The sequence below is a fragment of the Astyanax mexicanus genome, chromosome 20 (assembly GCF_023375975.1).
Source record: "Astyanax mexicanus isolate ESR-SI-001 chromosome 20, AstMex3_surface, whole genome shotgun sequence".
NCBI lineage: Eukaryota > Metazoa > Chordata > Actinopteri > Characiformes > Acestrorhamphidae > Astyanax > Astyanax mexicanus.
Genome location: NC_064427.1, coordinates 14250067 through 14273142, shown reverse-complemented (window position 1 = coordinate 14273142; position 23076 = coordinate 14250067). Strand labels below are relative to the sequence as shown.

The window sequence follows — 23076 nt, the reverse complement described above, 5'->3', positions numbered from 1 at the left end:
AAAAAGGGTCAGATTAGAGTAACGCATTACTGACATCACTGGTCCCGGTTTATGTGTACATACATAATCTTTCTCTCCATTTTCCAGGATGCTATGCAGTATGCATCAGAGTCAAAGGAGACAGAGCTTGCAGAGGAGTTGCTGCAGTGGTTCTTGTTGGAGGACAAGAAGGAATGCTTTGCTGCCTGCCTCTTCACCTGCTACGACCTTCTTCGACCCGATGTGGTACTGGAGACTGCCTGGAGGCACAACATCATGGACTTCTCAATGCCATACTTCATTCAGGTTATGCGGGAGTATCTGAGCAAGGTAAGGATGCGTCTTCAGGCTTTTTCATGGGTACTGTCACTTCTTGTGTATACTTTTACTGAGGTTCAGGTTTAAATAATAACATGCTATAAAATATATATTACTGTATTTTCCGCACTATAAGGCGCACCGGATTACAAAGCACACTATTAATAAACGTTTATTTTCTGGTCTAGTTTCATACATAAGGCGCACAGGATCAAAGGCGCATAATGTGACCCTAGCGAGAAACAGGGGTGTTGCCATGTTTTTCTTCGAATTGGGTGGCAAGACCTGTAAAGCTAAGTTAAGTAAACAAAACTGTAATTCTTTTAACTGTTCTTTTAAAGTCAAACGAGCGCTGGATGTTAATCTATGCAGATTTCTTTCCTGAAAACCATTTGTTTGGGTGAGTAATGCGCTTCCGTTTATTTACAGTAAGCTTAGATTTCCAGAGTGCAGTGACATTAGCTAACGCTAGCTGTGGTTAGTAGCTAATATTTTGTTGTTTTAACACGACACGCAAACTCCAGTCCGATATACTCCTTTTTAAACAACAAAAGAGCTAGCGCTGAGGAAGGGGCTTTCAGATAACTGTATCATTCCATGCAAGTGTGGAACGTGTTTGTGTACGAGTTCTACAAGTTCAATAGAGGCAGAAACATGTTTTAGCCATTACTTTGTAAGATTGATAGTTAGGAAGTAGGGGTGTGACGAGATCTCGTGAGATTAAAATGTGACGATATTTCTCGTCAAGCTTAAACCTGTCTCGCGTGAAGAAAAAACAGTTTAGTGTGGACTTTTTAGAGGAATCTGGCAACACAGTAGCAGCGAGTGTGGTGAGAGCAGCTTTCAGCAGAAGAGGAGAATTCGGGCATTTGCATAGAGCAGTGGTCACTAATGGGTGGACCGCGGTCCGGGTCCGGACCCAAACCTACTGAGAAGGATTTAATTGTATACGTGCTTTGCGGTGCAGTAAACTCACAGACCAATCACGTGTGGGATCACCAAACGCTCTCTTTAGACAATCAGATCTGTGCAGATGCGGTAAGAAAATAAATAAATAAATAAACACACCGCTCCTCACGCGGGATCGAAGCTGTGTTGTCAGGGTCGCGGTACCGCTGCTCCGGCTGTTGAATTGGGACGCGGCCATGAAAAAACGCCTTTATAAGGAGATAGGGAGAACGAGAACGGGCGGAAACTACCCGCCGAGCGCGCTGTGCGTGACTAAAGCATGACATAGCACTTAATTATAACACAAGTTAACAATCGGTCCGGACCTTGGCCTGTCGAAATTTTCTCTAACTGGACCATACTGAATTCTAATTAAATACCCCTGGCATAGAAGATGCTTCTGCTACTTTTAAGTTGTATATCTGGCTGCACTTTGGCTCCAGTGGAAAAAATAAATAGTAACAGAGTGACCAACAAGACACAAACCATATATAAATACTGTAAGTAAATCCTACTCGTGACTGTTTCATAGGCAGCTGTATTAATCCCTTAACTCTGTACTGTATTAAAAAAATAAATGTTCTGTCTCTGTTTGCACTTTAAGCAGAGTCTTAATATGACTGGTTATGGTTATGCATAGTTAAATTACAAGAACACAAACCAACATAGGTTTGCACTTATTGTGTTAGCACTATATAAGACCTAGAAAAGTTTTATTTTTACTTATTTCTTATTTCTATTTCTTATAGAATGAATGTGAGAGAAACCAGTCTGTTAAGTTTGCGTTTTATGATTTTGTCAAATAGAACTCATTTTTGACGTTTTCTTTAAAATTTTATTTTTAAATCTCGTCTCGTCTCGTTCTCGTTAACCCAGTATCGTGTCGTCTCGTGATATTAGTGTCTCGTCACACCCCTATTAAGAAGTAGTCGCACAGATGAAAGGAGCAAGTTAAACTAAACAAGAGAAACTGTAAGTATGGGGAACAATGATTTAAAAAGATTTCTGTAAAATACACTTCAACCAAATCATTAAATGAGCCATACCGATAAATAAACATGTATATATATTAACCATTTCTTCCTGTTGGGAAAAATCTGTTATTCTTTTATCCTATTCAATGTTTAATTTGGACAAATGTTTTATTTAGACCTGTCCATTAATGACATTTACATATCTGATTTGTTCCAGAAGAGAGAAATAGCTAATATATGGATATCAGTTGTAAAACAATGTTTTATAGCAGTGCCCTGTTAACATTGCATGGTTCAGTTCATTTAATTTGCTTTTTACCCTTCCACTCCCCACAAAATAGGTTGACGATAGCCTCCATGTGTTCCAGGTATCAATTTCATAGACTTAAATTGTCATTAAAAAAAAGAACTGAATCACTCAAACAAGTCACATTTCACTTGGATTCAATCAACACCACTGAAAGGGAATTGGGTTCAAATCGCTGTTAGTCACTCTCATACTAAATAGCACCTCAGCTAAATAGCTGTCACCATATGATCCAGTACATTTTCAGATGTAGCATTGTCTTCATGAAATAATACAAAATATTTTTTTATTAGTAGCTTGTTAGGAGTTTGATAATATATTTTGTAAGCTTTTGTTCTGTATTGACAGTTTGGTTTTTACACAAACAAAAATGTGTAAAATGTAAAATGTGTTGTTTGTTTTCAAGTAGTATAATATTTACAAAATACGTTTTCTTTATTTTTCATAGTTTTGGCACTAATTTAGCTCCATACCAAACAGTGTGTGACGAAATTTGAGCCAGAAGAATATTTTTGTTTTAAAGCTGTATTTAAACCGTCTGCCTTTGATTACTGCGTTCTCACACAAAGTGAATGAAATCTGTCGGCCAATCAGGTGGCGCATTATGCAGATAGAGGTAGGACGTAGGGCTGTCGCGATACCCGCAGTATAGCAATATTGCGCTATTGACAAGAAAAGTGCAGTGTGTGGGACATAACCGCGACCGCGATATTGGCGTTTTTCCCACAGGAGGACCTTATTATATAATAAATTATCTACATTTATAACCTGATGCTTTTTAATACTCTATTGTTATAGTTAAATAATAGAGTGTCTAATTTTTGTGAGGCGCCACTACCCGCAGTCTCTCCTATATCGCAATCCGCGATTCTGCTTTACTTTAGTTATTGCGATCCAAGGAATGTAAATACAGTCAGTTCCAGTCATGAATAAAGGAAATAAACCTCAGCAGGAGGACTGCCTCTGTGTATCACATGTACTGTAAAGCATGTTATACGTGTCAAACTGGAGCTGTGTTTATTGACTTAGTTCCAACTGTACAATGTAAAAATGAGAAAAGAAAAATAATAGAAAAATGTATACAGTTTTAAAATGGCTCATATGAGACCTGCTTTAAATCTGTAACACTATTAAATTATAATTGCTGGCCTAAAATAAAAATAATACTCTGTTTTTAGGATGTTAATTTGAGTGGGGAATTTATATTGCAATTTTAATGAATCTGAACATTTATTCCAGTATTTTAAATGTGTTTTAGATGTGACCAAATGTAATTGTAAGATGTAGGACAAATTATATCATCATATTACACTAAAAAACTTTTATCCTTTTATATAATTAATTTATAAGCCTAATATAAATTAATGGGAGAGTAAAACTGGTGTTGTTAAAAGTAATTTCTTTAAAACCAGTTATAAGGAAAATATAAGGTAACTGCTGAGCACCGTGCGCTCTCCCGGCTGGACGCTTCTCGCGGCGGGGGTGATGAAGGCTAGACTGTACCAGTAGCTACATCTCCACGGCAAAATCTGGACACTGTATAATTTAACTAACACTAGAGCAAGTAATAAATGTAAATAACTAATAATAATAATCCCAGCAGCCCTGTTACAGATCATGAACTCCTTAAACTGGCCACCCTGTTAGCCTTCTTTTCCTATTTAATATTATAGTTTTTTTTACAGTGCTCCTGCATACTTTCAGTGTCACTTTCGTCTCCAGGCATATTCCCATTTGAGCTAGTGCTGTTATTTTTGTCTTGAAGGGTGCTGAGATCAGAGGGGTATCATTTCGGCAGATGTAAATATCAGGTATTCAGATTTGAACTTGGTTATCTTCCCAGACGTTAGGATTAAAGCTGTGCTTAACGTGTCCTATCATTATGGCTCTGCAATACCCTTCTTTCTTTCGTTATATACAACTAAACTAGCACAAGAGTCTTTGTTTGGCTTTATATATTGCTGTGTTCTAAGTGAAATATAAATATAAATCGTAATGTACACTCAAAAAATAACAGACAGCGCAAGAGTAACCTCTAGCGGCCACGTTTACCAGATGCGCGTGCACACGAAGGAGAGTCGGATTCTGCCAGGGAGTAAAAATTCGGCACACCTGTTATTTATATTATTAGTTAAATACATTTAATCAAATGATATCTCGCACTTTTCATCCAAGCCGTCCAATCAGCTCAGAACGCCACTTTAAATGCGCGATTCTTTCTGATATCCAGCTGCTCCAAATATTTCCTTGTCATAAGGAGCCCTGGATTAAGCTTTAAGTTTAATGCTCGTTAGCCCGGAAACAAAAAATATATTAGCTGCAAAAAAACACATGAAAAAGTATTTATAAAAAACATTTATATAGCTCTACAATGAAGGCATATGGCTTCATACCGCATATCGCGGTGTTAAGCCACCATATATAACTGCAGGGGAAATTATTTAACCGCGACAGCCCTAGTTGGACGAGGTCTGTAACCCGAGACTTTGAGAGAAACACTTTAAGAAAAATCTTAAACACTGCACAATATCTTCAAATAAAAAATAGAAATAGAAAATCTGAAAAAAAAAAATCTTTTTTTGATTTTGATCATTACATGTCCAATTGTATAATTTTAAGTCGACAATAGAAGCTCCTTGTCAAGCATTATCTACTGCAGCCAATCATCTTAACAGATATTTTAAAATAAGGCGGAAACTGGGGAGCAACCAATCAGGTTATTATATCTTATTCAGGATAAGACAGTCGGTGTCAGTTTATGCAGATACCATGAAAAGCTGGTATTGTTATCGATATGGAAAAAGTGGTATCGGTGCATCCCTAGTTTAGATAAATGAGTTTCTGTGATTATTTTACTTCCAGGCCATATGGGTTATGAAAATTGTGTAATTTATTTGTTTTATTTCATTTTTAAGTTTTAACTCTTAAATATTCTTTCAGGTTGGTGCAATTAAAGAGAAGGTGAAGATTCTTTTTCATCATTCTGAAGTTTTGCTTTGTTTTGTTTTGTTTTTTCAGCCTGGTGACATGAGTTTTTGAGACGCTGCATGATTTTCTGTTGTTGCTAATAAAACGATTCACAGTTGGGTATGGGAGGTTTTCAGTAATAGAATAGTGAGGCAACAGGCCTCATAATTATTTTGGGTGATGTTTTTGTTTAGGCATAATTTACCTGCAGTTTGATGTCAAATAAAAGCCAGTGAGCTTGACTTGTCTCTGATAAGCTCAGTTGTCAGCCAGTGGAACATGATCATGATCTGTTCAGACCAATGTTCAAAAAACGATATGGGTCATGTGTTTGTGTTTTGTGTTTTTTTTTACATTGTAAATTTAATATTGAAGACATTAAAGCAAAACAGGAACAAGCGCATAATTATTTTGTAAACAAAGTATTAAACAAACCAGAATATGTTATATACTTTATCTTTGAGGACACATCTGTACAATATTGGTGTTTTAATCTCAGTGTCTTCATGATGGAAAGACACCTGGAATAGTTTTCTCAGTATTTTGATTAAAGGAGTTTCTGGAGGTGCTGAACAATAGTTGCTGCTTTACTTTCACACTGTGAAGATCCAGCTCATCTCAAATCACCTCAAATCACCATCTCAGGTTTAGGTCAGGCGATTGTGAAGAAGAAACACTTTTTGAAGTGTCAAAACATGGTGGTGGTAGTGTGATGGTCTGGGGCAGCTGGAAAATTTGATGTAATGGATGCAACCAGGAATATTTACCAGACAATCCTGAAGGAAAATATCCGTCCATCTGTTTGTGACCTCAATATTTTCGATTGGTGTTTTTTTTGGCTTTAGTAAATAAAATGAAGTTTAATCATATCACAAGTGTTTCAATAGGTAAGCTCTTTTCAGCACCAGACATATCAGCTATTTATTTTATTCATATAGTGCTTTTTACAACAAAAGTTGTCGAAAAGCAGCTTTACAGAGAAAAACAGCTCTATGTATCTTATGAGCAGCACCACAGAGATGCCAATTATTGTGTGGACAACAGTGGCAAAGAAAAACTCCCTTATATTAAGTGAAAGAAACCTTAGGAGGCATCTTGATGCATGTAAATGAGATGGATAAAGAAAAGAGAAAGGAAAGAAAGAGAAAAAAGCAAGAGTTAGAAAGGTTGTGTAATAATTCTGCTGAGTAGAAGGACAGGGCTGATTCTGAAAAGCACATGAGAGAGAGAGAGAGAGAGAGAGAGAGAGAGAGAGAGAGAGAGAGAGAGAGAGAATATTGACATTTCCATTCCAATCTGGTGTAAAGTATTCGACAGTGTGATCCAGCCCATTGCGCTGTACGGGAGTGAGGTCTGGGGTCCACTCAGTGAACTCAACTACACTAGATGGGACAAGCATCCAACAGAAGCCCTGCATGCAGGGCAGAATTAGGCCGATTCCCTTTAATAATAAACATCCAAAAACGATCCCTAAATTTTTGGATGCACTTGAAGACGAGTCCCAGTGACACGCTGCATTTTAAGGCGCTACAGAGCCAAGAACTGAACCCTGAAAAGAGCTCCCTCAGTCAGCTGGTCTTGAGGCTTATTAACCCTCTAACAAATCCTAACAATCAGCAGCCTCAGCCCAGCACTGCTTCATCCCCCAAACCCAACATCAGGCACATCACCAAAAACACTCAGAGTGATTATCTGGAACATTGGAGAAAACAAATCCAAACCCAAAACAAGCTAGAATGCTATCGGGCCCTAAAAACAGAGTATGAATTAGAAGAGTATCTCTTGACTGTCCGAGATACGAAGCAGAGACAGATCCTGACCAGGTACAGACTCAGTGACCACAGCCTGGCTATAGAGAGGGGCAGGTATAAACGCTCCTGGCTGCCCAGAGAGGAGAGGAGGTGTGGTCACTGTGAGACAGGTGAGGTCGAGACAGAGCTCCACTTTCTTCTTAAATGTGAAAAATTTAAAGAAACAAGAGAATTATTCATGGACAGATTTAAAGATCTGATTCCAAATTTTGAAAAATTTACAGAAACTGAAAAATTAGGAATAATTCTGGGAGAGGGTAACACCGCCCCCCTCGCTGCAAAATATGTAGCAACACTTGACAGCCTGAGAGACAGTGAGTAACATGTGCACAACAGCAACATGTTGTGAATTGAATGTGCTTTGGCATTAACCTGTTTATTAATAGCTGCACAGTGGCTGTGCAAGACAACTGTGAGGGGGGACTTGACTTGCTTCTTTTATTGTATGTATTTATTGTTGAAGAACAGTTAAATTCGTAATGTAACTGGCCATTTTTGGTTTGCATCAGTAAAGTCATTTAATGACAGTGTATCTGTGTTTTTCCCTCTGAAACACTGTGGTGCCAGTAAACCTGCAACGAATGACACCTTTACTGACTGCAGCCCAGGTGTTGCTTTGCCAGTTATGCGCTCTTCCAACCATCAGTGAAGAGGGATCCCAGTTGAGGCTGGAAGGGGCTTGTGTTGGCTTGTGTTGTGGCTGGTAGCTAGTGCATGTATATGAGAGGGGAGCCTAACAGAATGAGTTGTAACTGTAGGTACAGATTGGGTGACCTATTAATATGGATTGTGTATGAATACCTGGTAATGCAACATTTATTTATTTGAATAATTATTTATTAATTTTGCACCTTGGTAAGGTCTTACTCTGTGAGACTCGTGCCTGCTCTTCTGTGCTTTGGGACTGTTTTTGATTTTTCATGCAAATGATCACTCTAGGATTATCAGGCTTGTTACAGAGTGCTATCATGAATAAACTCACGACTTATTCCAATGTTTGTAGCAAACTGAACCTACAAACATGCTTAAAAATCATAAAATTCATAAAATCACTTGCTTTTTACTATTGTTTTTATTACTACTATTCTTTTTCAATAGAAACTATTTCTACCATTTATCACGAACCAGAAATATTATTGCATTGTTGCTCTTAAACTAAATTAATTGTTGTACCACAGAACAATCACAGTAGACGTGCCTGTGCTACTTCTTTTAGCTTGCATGCTAACAGATATGCAGATCATGCAGTGACTCATAACTGGTCGCGAAAATAGTGAAAGCATCGTCCAGTTACTTTTGGCTTGGGGGAAAAAAAAAAAAAAAAGACAGACGAGAGGTCATGAAAATTGCACTTCACAGCTTTACGATCATTTCAAATGCAATTTTCAACAGTGAAAGAACATCACAAACTGTCATTCAAATTACTGTGATGATTACACATTAATCACAATTCAATTAAATTTAAAGTAGATCTACTTTTTAGTATTTATTTTGCATTGATTGCCTGATGGGTTTGGTTCTCTACATACTGAATCTGTAGAGTGTAGTTAGAGAGATGGGACTCTGGTCTGCAGCCCTGCTGATCTGAATGCATGTTTTTTTGCTAAATTATTTGAAAATATTATTAGGATTGCACCTAATAAGTTGTTGCTGGGCGTGGCCCCACTAATCAGTTGTTGCATTTAGTATTAATCACATCATTAATAAGAATAGAATTCCTGTTTTAGCATAATTATATGAACTATTAACAGATTAAGATTCATTAGATTCTCTTTTCTCGTTATTCAAAGGTGGACAAGCTGGAGACTTCGGAGTCTTTAAGGAAACAGGAGGAGCAGGCAACAGAGACGCAGCCCATTGTTTATGGTAAAAAGCTGCTACTTTAATTATATTTACTCGTATTTGGCCTTAATATAACAGTCAGCAAGGCATGTACCTCATGTACCACATGTGATGTGAAGTGAATGACAGAGTCTTAAATCCATTGTTTTGTTTGTCTCCCCCCCCCCCCCCCCCCCCCCCCCCCCCCACAGGCACACCCCAGCTGATGCTGACTGCAGGCCCCAGTGTACCTGTTCCCCCACAGCAGGCTTATGGCTACGGTTACACAGCACCAGCCAGTTATGGCCAGGCTCCTCAAGCTCAGCCTGGCTTTGGTTACGGCATGTAAAGACCACCCCTGCACCCCTTGAAAATGCTGATGCTTGGTTCAGCCCCAGCCCAACCCCCTTCATCCATTTCCCACAAAGTTCTTCACCAGCCCTCCTCACCACCTCTACTCCCTGCAGGATATATGAGCAAAGTTATTGTTATACTTTTTAATTTAGTTTTTTTTTTTTTAATTTCCCTTTACACTGTCATGAAGGACTTGTTTTATTTCTGTACTTTCAAAGAAAATGAAATGTTTAAATCACCAGAAATATGTTTTTCCCCACATTCCATGTATGTCTTTTTGATTTTCCAACATTTCCATTTAATTTGAAGGGAAATGGTTAATGTCCATCGTGAGAACGCTATGGGAAGAGCAACTCGTCTATTGAATAAAAGTCTTTTTGTGAAGTGTCTGATTTGCACTCTGTAGTCAAAAGATGATAACTAATATAGTATCTCGTTTTGGTGTGTGAGCAGCTTGTTCAGTTTGTTTGTAAAATGCATTTAAGCGTTGTTTATTCTGAGAACAGTGAAGTGTTCCAAAGTATTTGACTGCCACTTCCATGAATGAACACTACTTAAAAATAGTATAATACTATGAGCTACACGGGAGCGTGGCGATCTCCTTATATAAAAAAATATTTTAATGCCTTTAAATAATGATTTATAAAGTGATTAAATTCCCACCGTATGCAGATTACTACAGAGAAGTCAGCAAGCCCCATTGCTATTTACAGACAATCTGATCGTCAATTATATCTGCAGTTATTTAAGTGGTAAAAGCATACTCTAAGTACGTAGATTGGCATGCAGTTGTAACTGGATGAGACAGATGATCATTCAGCAAAAAGCTGTTCTCCGTCTTTGCAGCAATACAGAGAAAAATGTGTGAAGGGCATCTATTAGAAACCATGAAAATAAATAAATACTGTATTTGCCAGTAAAGTGGGTTCATGATTACAGAAGCTGTGGTGTGACAGTAATGTTTGATTGTTGGCTGATTGCAGAGTAAAATCCAGTGATTGCCTGAATCATGTAAACACAAGTGAATGTAAATACGTTGACTGGATTACTGACTAAATCAGATTTTCTGCGCATTACAGACAGATAACCTTATCATGTGCAGTGAGTGGTGCTCTTCATGTGGTACCATTCCATTTAGAGGGATAATTAAAGAGAATTATTATACAGACCTGTGTGTGTTACTAATGTCCCCCTCCTTATATTGCTGTGGGTGGGTGGGTGGGTGTGTTTGTGTGGATGGGCTGGCCATCATGTGGTTTTAAGCACCTCTTTAAAGTGTACAGAGAGAATCTAAAAAGTATAAATCATGCAATTCTTTCAGTTTTACCTTATAGTTTAAAGAAATGTTAGACATATTGGGTAAACGACATTTTCCAAAAAAAAATTGCTTTACTTTCTATACATCATGCACATATTACACATGTGCATAAAATAAATAACTACAAATTACTTTTACTCCGGCTTGTGTAAACTGCACTAAGTGGCTTCTGTTACTCCAGTCACTCATCCTGGTTTTGATTCAGACAATTACTCTGGCTTTGTCCTCACAAATCATATATTTTATTTGACCTCGATTCTATACCCAGTGGACAGCATTTTAGTTACTTATGCACTTCTGAGCATAGAAAGTTTAAGAAGGTGTTGATTAGGGTATCCATTTCACTGGTTTTGGGGAAAGCATGCTTGAAATGCTTGCAGTATTGTAGAGGTGATGGCCATTAAAGTGGTCACAAGTAATTGGACTTTAGCAAAGCTGCAGTCAAACAAGTACTCATCCAGGGCTCTGCTAACTATGTACGTTTTAACATTTTTGATGCTAAGACTCATAGTTGTACATACACATTTACAATGCAAACAAAAATGTATTAATGGAAACAGTGATTACATGCTTCTTAAAATAAATAGTCAAACTGAAAAAAATCTTGTGTTACAATGCCGTTTTAATATATATTGCATTTGATCTAAAAACACAATAGAACTTGAACTAGAACAATCTTGCATATCACATCTCTTATCAATTAGGTGTCTAGAATAGTTTCAAGTGTCCTGTTACTTTGTCCACAAGATCTGCAGGTCCTGGTCCAACGCCAAGAACTGTCCTTGAACCTGGAGCAATTTGGGTCCTTCCAGCATCTTGAATAAGGCTGACGGGCAGCCCAACCTCTTTAGCGTGGGTCAATAGTTCTAAAAGGCACTCTTCATCCGGAGCCTTGACGACTACTTTGGGCTGACCACAGTATTCCCACTGCTTCAGAAGGTCAGGGTTTCGGCGCTGGACCTGCTTGTATGCGGACACTGCAGCGTGAGAGCACTGAGCAGCCACTTTGCCTTTGCCCATTTTTAGGTCAGTTCGGACGACTAAGATCATTTTGAATTCTCCATTTTCACCCATGATGCAGTTTTCACTGGCATTTCCACAAGCTGCCATCAGGTCACGAGCGGGTCTGCTGATCCGGCCTCGAAGGTACCATCCAAGGCAGAGTCCACAACCAACCCCAGCTAGTATGCCCAAGGCCAATGGGCTGTAAGAGTCCATCCTGATGCCTAGCAGAATTAAAAACAGATGTAGTATCAGGTATTAGAACATTAGACACATTGCCTATACAAGAAAATAAAGCCATGACCTAACAAGTATGACTGGGCGATATATATCGAGTTTTAAAAAATATCGATATATTTTCATATGCGATAGAAGTCCAGACAATATTGTGTATATAGATATAGACTACGCCGCGTTACAGTGAGCCCCGTCAATTCTCCCGCTGGGTCTCTCTGTACAGCCTCACCTAGCCCCGCCTCCCTCCCTCACTAAACACACTACCCCTCCCCCACCGCAGTCAGGCAGAGGGAAACCTAACATTACAGCTAATTTCCAGATGGTTTGGATTGAGCAAGTCAGATGCGCAGCAGAGTAAGGTATTTTGTAGAGCGGGGGTTAGTAATAGGCGGACCTGGTCAACTATTGAGAACTAGTATTTTTCGACAGGGTTCATTTTGAACTTTACTAGCTGTTAACGGAGGTTTTGCAGTGCAGGAATCTCAAAGACCAATCGCCTGCGTTCTAAATAAAGTGTGGCGCGCACAGAGGAGAGATACGGAGCTCATTCAGATGCTGTTCTCTGTAAAAACGCACAGTGACAGCAGAACACGACTTTTCAGCCAAACAGCAGCACGTCTGATGTTCTGAAGCATCACCACTAAACTAAACACTGATCTTTAGAGCAGACACACTCTCTCTAACCTGAACTGACCAATCAGCTGCTTCACATGGGTATGAGAATAGACCTGACACCGTTTCAGTCCAGATTTACAGAAAACTTTAGGTTACTTGCGTAACTCCGGTTCTCTGATAGCATGAGTGAGGTGTCTCACTATGGGATACGCCCCCTCCGCGTATGCCTCAGAAGCTCTATTCCACTACAGCTGTGACGCTTGTGCTCCCACCCCCCGTATATAATACACTGGCACAGCGTCACCTCCTCATTCAAAAACAGGCACACCTCTTTCTCGCTTCACGCTGCAAGGAGGGTGGTCTGGTGAGACACCTCACTCATGCTATCAGAGAACCGGGGTTACACAAGTAACCTTAAGTTCTCTTTCAAGCATTCGTTTCAGTGTCTCACTATGGGATATCTTAACTCCCGTATTGTCAGACAAGCCTGCCTGAACACACTGTCAACCAGCTAAGCCTCACAGTGGAGACTGAGTGTTCCCCGAGCCGGCGCTCAGCACCGCATGTGCTATAGTAGGTGCTGTTATGTCCAGATTATAAAATCTGGTGAATGTATGAGGCAAGGACCAGCTCGCCGCTGCACACACCTCCTGAATAGAAAGGCCACTAAAGACCGCCCATGAGGTCGCTATGCCTCTCGTGGAGTGTGCCCTGATGCCAGGCAGGACTGCTAGCCCCTTACTGGTGTATGCCAAAGCGATTGCTTCTGAAATCCAGTGCGATAGTCTTTATTTAGTAATAGCTCGCCCTGTGTACGGCTTAGCCCAAGACACAAAAAGCTGATCACTCTTCCTAAAGCTTTTAGATTTATCCACATAGATACGCAGCGCTCGCACAGGACATAGTGCATTTAACCACTGCTGGTTATGTGAGGTAAAAGGCGGTGGATAAAATGTCTGCAGCTCCAAAGGGAGACAAGGCTGAATGATGTTGGGAATAAAAGCAGGGTTTGGATGCAACATATCTTTGTATCCCCCTGCAAAAACTGCATACATGTGCAGTGCACAGAAAATGCATGTATCTCACTCACGCGTTTAGCTGAGGCCAAGGCTAACAAGAGTGCTGTCTTAAAAGACAGGATCTTAAAGTCTACCTGGTCCAGAGGTCCAAAAGGTGCTGCTGACAAGGCTTCAAGCACCAAGGACAAACCCCAAGATGGAGACAAGGGTTTGGAGACTGGTAGCAACCGCCGTGCCCCCTTCATTAAAGCGGCACACTAAAGGATGCTGTCTACTGTTTTCCCTTCAAATCCCACATGGCACAAAGCAAAAGCTGCGAGGTAAATCTTAACTGTGGAGAAAGGCCTGCCTTTATCAATCAGGTCCTGGAGGAAAGACAGTATAACTCCCACAGACCATTGAAACAGAGTTTCAAGTTTATCTGAACACCACTGTTCAAACACCCCCCATTTGTTTCCATAGAGGGACCTAGTGGAGGGGGCCCTCACACTCTGAATGATTTTAATAACATTAGGCGGTAAGCCTGTTACACTTAAGTTAAACCACTCACGTGTCAGACCTAAGGAACTAGGCGCTCCGGGTGTGGATGAAACATCCCCCCCCCCCCCCCCCGCCTAAGTCAGTGGGAGGGGCCAGTTGTTGCCCTGGAGAAGCTGTGTGACTGCCGTCAGCCAATGCTTGTCTGGCCAATGTGGAACCCTTAAGATAACAGTCAGACCTCTCTCTCTTATTCTGGCTAGAGTCAGGGAGATTAATGTTATCGGGGGACACGCGTACAACAGTGTGTGCATCCATTCGCGTGGATAAGCACCGACCCCCAGAATGGCACTCTGATTGTGCGGCGAGTGAAACAGCAGTACGCATTCACTAGTGACGCAAACAGGTCCAGCGTTACTGTCCCGTAACGCTCCCAAATCTGTTAGACACTGCTCCATAAAATCAGTCTGCGGTCCAGAGGGACAACGTCTATAGCTGAGGCCATCATGCCCGGGAGTAGAACATGCCCCAATCTTGTCTGGGTGATGCTACTCTCATTGCTCTTTTCTTCAGGAATGGGGAAATTTCCCCCTAAAGAACGTGAGCCGATTCCCCTGGGGCTGGAGAATGAACAATACCCCTGAAACGGGGAGGCTGAGTGTTGAACTGCAGACATTTCGCTTTGCTCTGAGCACCTGGCGAGATAAGACGGATGTGCTCCCTTTGTTCAGCTATGGGGCGCTCGCGGCCTCTAGCGGAAGCGGAGTGCAACTGCAAATGCCGTGCACTGTGCATGCGCAACACGGCCGCATCAAGATAGCGTGTGTGATGCTTATTAGCCCAGAAAGCAGGGAAACAGAACATACGGGAGCACTTGAACTGCGTTCCGTCTGAACATTGGGGAGGGGAGCCAGCTAAACGGGGGGTAGATTGGCTCAATCCTGGCGCCAGATACCCATCAGGCTGACTTCTTCTGCCTCCTCACTATCCGCATAGGTGGGTTGGAGGGCGGCTGGGCAGCTTGTGGGGGTGGCTGGGGCTTCCTAGACTTACTTTCAGCGCTTCTGCTTTGACCCAGCTTGTCCAGCTGGGGTTTCGGCCGTTTGGGGATGCGAAAGCTGACAGTCTGACGGGCCGCCACCTGCGTGAAAGTAGAGTGAGGGCCAGGCTGTGATTTCCTGGGTAGGCACAGCTGGAGCGCTTCATCATCCCTTTTCTTTTCTTTGCACCGCTTCTGCATCAGCGCGAGAGCGGAGCAAAAGATGCCCCTGGGCAAACTGATGCATCCAGAATGGCCGATTTCTCCCTGTCTGAAAGGTTCACTAAGGTTAGCCACCTGCCCCTTTCCTGGACAACCATAGTGGCCATGGCTTTGCCTGCCGCTTGGACCGCACATCTCTGAAGACGGAGGAAGAGATCCGTGATCACACAAATCTCCTCCCACTGAGGTGAGCCTGGCGTGGGTGACATGTCTTCCTGCAGCTCAGCCTGGTAGACTGTAAGCATGGAGATGGCATTAAGGGCTCTCACAGACAGGGCGACCGCTTTATAAGCCCTATCGGTCATGCTGGACTGAAAGCGGTCTGCTTTGGAGAGCAGCGTGGGGCTGGAGACTGCTGAGTGGCTGGGGTGCAGGTGTGCTGCTACCAGGGGCTCCATGGGAGGCATGCGAAGAAGGCCTTCTTTCTCCATACCCTCCAGATTACTTTTTCTTAAGCTCTTTTTTTTCTTAAGCTCTTTTTTTTACATATCCCTTGTTTTCAGGTTACTTTAAGTGGAAAAACAGATTTAATTTGAGGAACTGTTAAAAAAATAAAATAATAGTAATAAATATATATATATGTGTGTGTGTGTGTTTATATTAGTATAATTTGAAATGACTTTCAGTTGTTGATTATATAAAATGCTTCTAGAACTGCTAGGCTAATATACAGGATACGGCACTTAATTATAAAAGTACCTATATGAAATTTGAAACATGTAGCTTTGTAAGCATCTTTTTGATATTACCTTATGGGATGAACAAAATTGAGATATATATATCATATATAGCAATTCAGAAAAAAATATTGAGATGTAGTTTTTGATCCATATCGCCCAGCCCTACTAACAAGTACATTTAAATAAATGCACCTGCTCTAGAGATGTACTACACTGCTCAATATAATAAAGGGAACACTTAAACAACACAATGTAACTCCAAGTCAACCACACTTCTGTGAAAATCAACCTGTCCAGTTAGGAAGCAATACTGATTGTGAATCAATTTCACTGGCTGTTGTGCAAACGGAACAGACAACAGGTAAAAATAAGAGGCACTGTATTCTTTCTGGCTGATGTTTTGGTCACTTTTGCATTTAGTCAGTTCTCTCACCACAGATGTAGCATGAGGTAGAGTCTACAACCCAGAGAATTTGCTAAACTAGTGCAGCTCATCCAGGACGGAACATCAATGAAAGCTGTGTCACAGAGGTTTGCTGTGTCTGTCAGCACAGTGTTCAGAGCATGGAGCAGATACCAGGAGACATGGAGGGGGGCGTAGGAGGGCAACAACCTAGCAGCAGGACCACTACCTTTTTCTTTATGCAAGGAGAAACAGGAGAAGCAGTGCAAGAGCCCTGCAAAATGGCCTCCAGCAGGCCACTAATATCGATGTTTTAGCTCAAACTGTCAGTCTCCATGAGGATGGTATGAGGGCCCGACGTCCACAAGCGGGGCTGGTGCTTACAGCCCAACACTGTGCAGAGCAATTGTCATTTGTCAGAGAACACCAAGGTTGGCAGCTTCACCAATGGCACCCTGTGCTATTCCCAGATGAAAACAGGTTTTCACTGAGCACATGTGACAGACATGACAGAGTCTGGAGACGCCATGGAGAACATTCTGCTGCTGCAACGTCCTCCAGCATGACCGGTTTGGTAGTGGGTCAGTAATGATGTGGGGAGGCATTTCTTTGGAGGGTCACACAGACCTCCATGTGCTCGCCAGAGGTACCCTGACTGCCATTAGGTGCCGGGATGAGATCCTCAGACCCATTGTGAGACCATATGCTGGAGCAGTGGGCCCTGGGTTCCTTCTGATGCAGGACAGTGCTATACCTCATGTGGCTGAAGTGTGTCAGCAGTTCGTGCATGATGAAGGAAGTGATGCTATGGGCTGTCCTGCTGTTATATATACTAAAGAAAGATGATTGGCCCTCATTACTTTAAGAAATAAAGGTCAGTCAGTCCGGAAAATGGCAAAAACTTTAAATGTGTCCCCAAGTGGAGTCTGATGATGGCTTCCTTTTCAATTAGTTGTTGGAATATTCAAGGTTCTTTCTCGTCAACATTTGGTCTAAAGTTTACAAATCCAGATTTTATAAATAATATATATAATAGAGATTTAATTATTCTACAAGAAACATGGGATAACCATCCAAATTCTTCCTGTCCGAATAATTACATAGAACTATATCTACCCCCCACAAAACATGCCCATATTAAAAATGGTAGAAACTCAGGTGGTATACTTGTGTGGTATAAAGAAGAATATAGATCATTCATAACTCTTCTAAAAAATAATAAAAATTATCTATGGATTAAATTAAACAAGAACTTATTAGGAAATGATAGAGATATATATTTATGCACTATTTATATACCTCCTCAAAATTCGCCTTATTACACAGAAGACATTTTTGAAAATCTTCAAAGTGAAATAAATAATTACCAGACATTAGGTTATATTTTACTATGTGGAGATTTCAATGCCAGAACTGCAAGAGAAAATGACTTTATTGATATAGATAAAACAACAAATATACATAAACAAACCCTATACTGCCACACAAGCATAACCACTCAGAGACAAAGTTATGATAGTGTAATTAATAAACACGGAAAACACGTCCTCCAGCTGTGTAAAGGCTTGGGTCTGTACATCCTTAACGGCAGAACCAGAGGAGACTCGCTGGGCAGATTCACCTACAGCTCTGCACTGGGCAGCAGTGTGGTAGATTACGCCATCACAGACATCAATCCAGGACATATCAGTGCATTCGTAGTCTTACCACAATTATATCTTTCAGATCACTGCCAAACCGTCCTGTACCTGAAAAAATCAACAACTAACACCAACACACACGACCCAGACACCGACACTTACCCTCTCCCTAAACCATACAAATGGACAGAAGAAAGTACCACAAATTACACAACAGCACTGGACTCTGAAAATATTAAACAAATGTTAGATACATTTATTCAAACACACTATCAAGCTACCAAAAAAGACATAAATCTGGCAACTGATTACCTAAATAAAATTTTTTACCAACTAACTAAAAAGTCAAATCTAAAGACATTAATAACCAAAACATTGAAACAAAAACCAAAAGAAAAATGGTTCGACAAGGAATGTTTAACATCCAAAAAACAATTACGAAATTTAGCCAACAGGAAACACAGGAACCCAAATGACCAACAATTGCGACTAGAATATTTTCAAACATTACGACAATACAAACGATTAATTAGAACTAAAAAATATCAATACACAGAAACCCAATGTAGTAAAATGGAAAAAGCTATTAAAGAAAATTATTTTTGGGATTTATGGAAAAAAAATATTACAACAACCAATCTTAAAAATACCTCAATTAAAAATAGCAAAATATGGAAAATGTTTTTTGAAGACATTTATAAAACTCCAGATGAATCAAACAAAAATACCATCACTGAAAAACTCAGTACATTAGAATCAGCTATAAAAGACAATCAGTCTCCATTAGACTACCCCATATCCATACAGGAATTAAAGGAAAAACTTAAATTACTAAAACAAGGAAAAGCCTGCGGAATTGATAATATAAAAAACGAAATGTTAAAACACAGCAGTCCCAAATTACAATTGGCCATACTAAAACTTTTTAATCTAGTACTTAATTGTGGATTTTTTCCTGTAATCTGGAATAGAGGTCTAATTACTCCAATTTATAAAAATGGTGATAAATTTGACCCAAATAACTACAGGGGTATCTGTGTAAACAGTAATTTAGGCAAAGTCTTCTGCAGTATACTAAACACCAGGCTATTAAAATATTTAACAGAACATAATACCCTATCAAAATGTCAAATTGGATTTCTACCTAAACACCGAACCACAGACCATATTTACACCTTAGATGCACTCATTCAAAAACACGTCCATCAAAAAACCAAAGGGAAGATATTTGCTTGTTTCGTAGACTTTAAAAAAGCATTCGACTCAATTTGGCACAATGGACTATTTCTCCAATTACTTGAATCTGGTATAGGGGGGAAGGTTTATGATTTAATTAAATCCAAATATAATGATAATAAATGTGCAGTAAAAATTGAGAACAGAAGAACAGATTTTTTTAAACAAGGACGTGGAGTGCATCAAGGATGTAATCAATCTCCAACTTTATTTAACATATACATCAACAAATTGGCTACAACCCTTGAAAATTATCCAAACTTAGGTCTTGAATTAAATGATAAAGAAATAAAACTCCTATTATATGCAGATGATTTACTTTTATTAGCTCCAACAGCAGAAGCCTTACAACAACATTTAAATATATTAGAAGAATTTTGTCAAGATTGGGCCCTAGACATTAATATCAACAAAACCAAAATAATGATTTTCCAAAAAAAAGCCAGATCACAAAAATCTAAATTCCACTTTACATTCAGAGGAATAACTCTACAGCACTGTATGGACTACAATTACCTGGGCCTGGTAATAAGTGCATCTGGCAGGTTTAATAAGACTACGAATGCACTGGTAGAGAAAGCAAGAAAAGCATTTTTTACCATCAAAAGATCCCTAAACAAATTTAATCTTCCAATACAAATCTGGCAAAAAATATTTAATTATATTATTAAACCCATACTTTTATATGGCAGTGAAGTTTGGGGACCTAAAATTTATCAAGGACACGCATCATGGGACAAGAATCCAATAGAAAAATTTCACCTGGAATTCTGCAAAGAAATTTTAAAAGTCCATCGCAGCACGGTGAACCTGGCGTGCAGAGCAGAGCTCGGCCAGTTTCCTCTCTCCCTATCCATCATAACCAGAGCTTTAAAATTCCACTCTCACCTGTCCCAATCCCACCCAGACTCATACCACCACACAGCATACCTCAATACCTGCACACACCCAGAAACAGACCCTCTCACACACATTAAACACCACCACCACCTTCACACCACCACCTGCTACACCCTCAAACACACACACCTCCAAACCATCCACAAAACACAGCAATCAGACTATATTAATCACTGGCTTCATGAAATTTCCTCCATTAATAAATTAGAATGTTACAGATCATTAAATAGAGAATACACCCTCGCAGATTACCTGACTAAAATTAAAAAACCCAGAGAAAGACACACGCTGACGATGTACAGACTCAGTGCCCACAGCCTGGAGATAGAGAGCGGGAGACAGAGGAAACACTGGAGACCCAGAGCAGAGCGAGTGTGTGATCACTGCAGCTCCGGGCAGGTAGAAACCGAGCAGCACTTCCTCTCCTTCTGCTCTAAATACACCCAGCTCAGACTCCAGTTCCTACAGAACATCACATCCACCATCCCATCGCTCAGATTAATAACAGAGGAAGATCTGATCAGACTGTATTTAGGAGAGATTCCAGAATGTGTTGGATTATCTGCTAAATATGTACACAACTGCCACACCCTGAGAAACCAGAGCCCCACCCTACACTAAACAACCCTGCTTATATAATTATATATATATTATTGCATAAACTATATGTACATTTATTTCTTATTATAATTATTTTTTTTTTTTCTCACATATTGTAATTTATTTATTATCCTTCAATTTTGTCATAATTTGATTATTATTTTTGTATTTGTTGAATTGTTTGCTTTGGCAACAGTTGTTGTTTACAATTCATGCCAATAAAGCCATTTGAATTTGAATTTGAGAGAGAGAGAGAGAGAGAGAGAGAGAGAGAGAGATCCAGCACTGAGAGAGAGATCCAGCACTGAAAGAGAGAGATCCAGTACTGAGAGAGAGAGATCCAGCACTAAGAGTGAGAGAGAGATCCAGCACTAAGAGTGAGAGAGAGATCCAGCACTAAGAGAGAGAGAGATCCAGCACTAAGAGAGAGAGAGATCCAGCACTGAGAGAGAGATCAAGCACTAAGAGAGAGAGAGAGATCCATCACTCAGAGAGAGAGAGAGATAGATCCAGAACAGAGAGAGAGAGAGAGATCCAGCACTGAGAGAGAGAACCAGCACTCAGAGAGAGAACCAGCACTCAGAGAGAGAGACAGAACCAGCACTCAGAGAGAGAGACAGATCCAGCACTGAGAGAGAGATCCAGCACTGAGAGAGAGAGAGATCCAGCACTGAGAGAGAGAGAGATTCAGCACTGAGAGAGTGAGATTCAGCACTGAGAGAGAGAGATTCAGCACTGAGAGAGAGAGATTCAGCACTGAGAGAGAGAGATTCAGCACTGAGAGAGAGAGCTTCAGCACTGAGAGAGATCCAGCACTAAGAGAGAGAGAGAGATCCATCACTAAGAGAGAGAGATCCAGCACTGAGAGAGAGCTCAGCACCAGATCAGCAGACCTGATTCATAAAAGTGAATGCACGAAGAAGGGTTTATAATGAGTAGTGGAACACATTAAATACGCATCATGTTAAATTCCTGTGTAATGGTTTCTGCAGATCAGGAAGTCAGTATACATCGCTGTAATCATCCTTTCTGAAAGATTGTGTATTTAATGCGGTCCAGGTGCTTCTATAGGAGGGTTTTACAAACTTCCAGTCAGCAACACGAGCACTGTGATACTTCCAACACTTGGCCAGAGTCCAAAACAATTTTCTGTCAAAGTAAAAGTCCCCGTCATACTATGAACTAATATAATGATTATATACTCGAAAATATAGTTTAAAACTAACTCATAGCTTTTTGAAACAGATAAACGCATTACGCATTAATTAGTACAGATAGTAAAAATAGTAATACATTGTATTAACAAAGGCTGCTGGCTAACAGTGTTGCTGGGAAGTCCAGTTTGCGCTCTTTATTCTGACTTAGGACACAGAACTCTTTAACAAAAGCAGCATTATAAAACAACATATACATCCGCAGCAGATTTTATAACAGGCTTATAAACAATATCAGTGAGTTTCATCCGTGACGGTTCTGTCTGTAGCTACTAAAACTAGAAATCCGTCATTCTCGCCGCTGGAGTTAACTGGCGATAGCGGACACGTGTCCCCGTAAATCCAGCTCCAGACCGCGGGTTCCTCTCAGCGCTCTTCCAGACCCAGTTTAATTAAGAGACTGTAAAGCTTAACTCGCCTGTTCTTTAGTGAATCCGCTCACCGCGCGCAGTCTCTCTCTCTCTCTCTTTCTTTCTCTCTCTCGCTCTCTCTCTCTCTCTCTCCGCTCCACACCTCTCCTCTCCTTCACTTCCTTCCCTCTCTGACTGATGACATCACCAACAACAGGCTCCGTAAAGCGCGGTAAATCCTGCGATCTACAAATCATACACACCACGGGGTTAACCCCCCGGTCTATGTCAACACACTGGGGTTTTGTAAATCCTTATAGTTTTATTAAACCTTCACGTAACAAATTGTGTTCAGATGTAAACTAAACCTCTACATACACACGACTTTGAAAAGACTCTGAAAAGACTTTTAACAGACTAAAGTCTGACACCCTCTCACATCTAAAGACTCGTCACAGACTTTTTACTCACAGATTATTTCCCATCATGGTTCTGGTGGAGTCTACGTACAATATTACATATTAAATTACAAATAATTAAATTACAGTCAGTACTGTGATTTAACAGAGACTCATTTGCTCTCATCAACAGTTTATTTTTTCTTCCACACTGTTAGCTCTTGATCTTTTTTAATAGAATACATTT

General features: G+C 40.3%; 2 protein-coding genes across 4 annotated transcripts in view; one reads left to right on the top strand and one right to left on the bottom strand.

Moving 5' to 3' along the window:
- Nucleotides 1–10647, top strand: part of cltca (clathrin, heavy chain a (Hc)) — a 53521-nt gene extending 42874 nt beyond the window's left edge. The window contains exons 30-33 of one of the 3 annotated variants that reach the window (XM_049469052.1): nt 88–309; nt 5467–5487; nt 9095–9170; nt 9338–10647. In XM_049469052.1, the coding sequence (XP_049325009.1) occupies nt 88–309; nt 5467–5487; nt 9095–9170; nt 9338–9474 (456 nt within the window). In that variant the 3' untranslated portion in view covers nt 9475–10647. Of the gene's footprint in view, nt 1–87; nt 310–2560; nt 2588–5466; nt 5488–9094; nt 9171–9337 lie in introns of all 3 variants that reach the window. The other 2 variants (XM_049469051.1, XM_049469053.1) reach the window with 2 other exon arrangements.
- Nucleotides 10648–11399: 752 nt separating this feature from the next.
- On the bottom strand, nt 11400–22649 carry ptrh2 (peptidyl-tRNA hydrolase 2). The gene is made up of 2 exons (XM_022681073.2): nt 22500–22649; nt 11400–12023 (listed from the first exon to the last, which is right to left on the bottom strand). The coding sequence occupies exon 2, from the start codon at nt 12013–12015 to the stop codon at nt 11506–11508; it is 510 nt and encodes a 169-aa protein (XP_022536794.1). The 5' UTR covers nt 12016–12023; nt 22500–22649; the 3' UTR covers nt 11400–11505.
- Between the last annotated feature and the right edge of the window lie 427 nt (nt 22650–23076).

Excerpts from the sequence above, each read along its gene's own strand:
- ptrh2 (XM_022681073.2), bottom strand. The coding sequence starts at position 12,015 with ATGGACTCTTACAGCCCATTGGCCTTGGGCATACTAGCTGGGGTTGGT.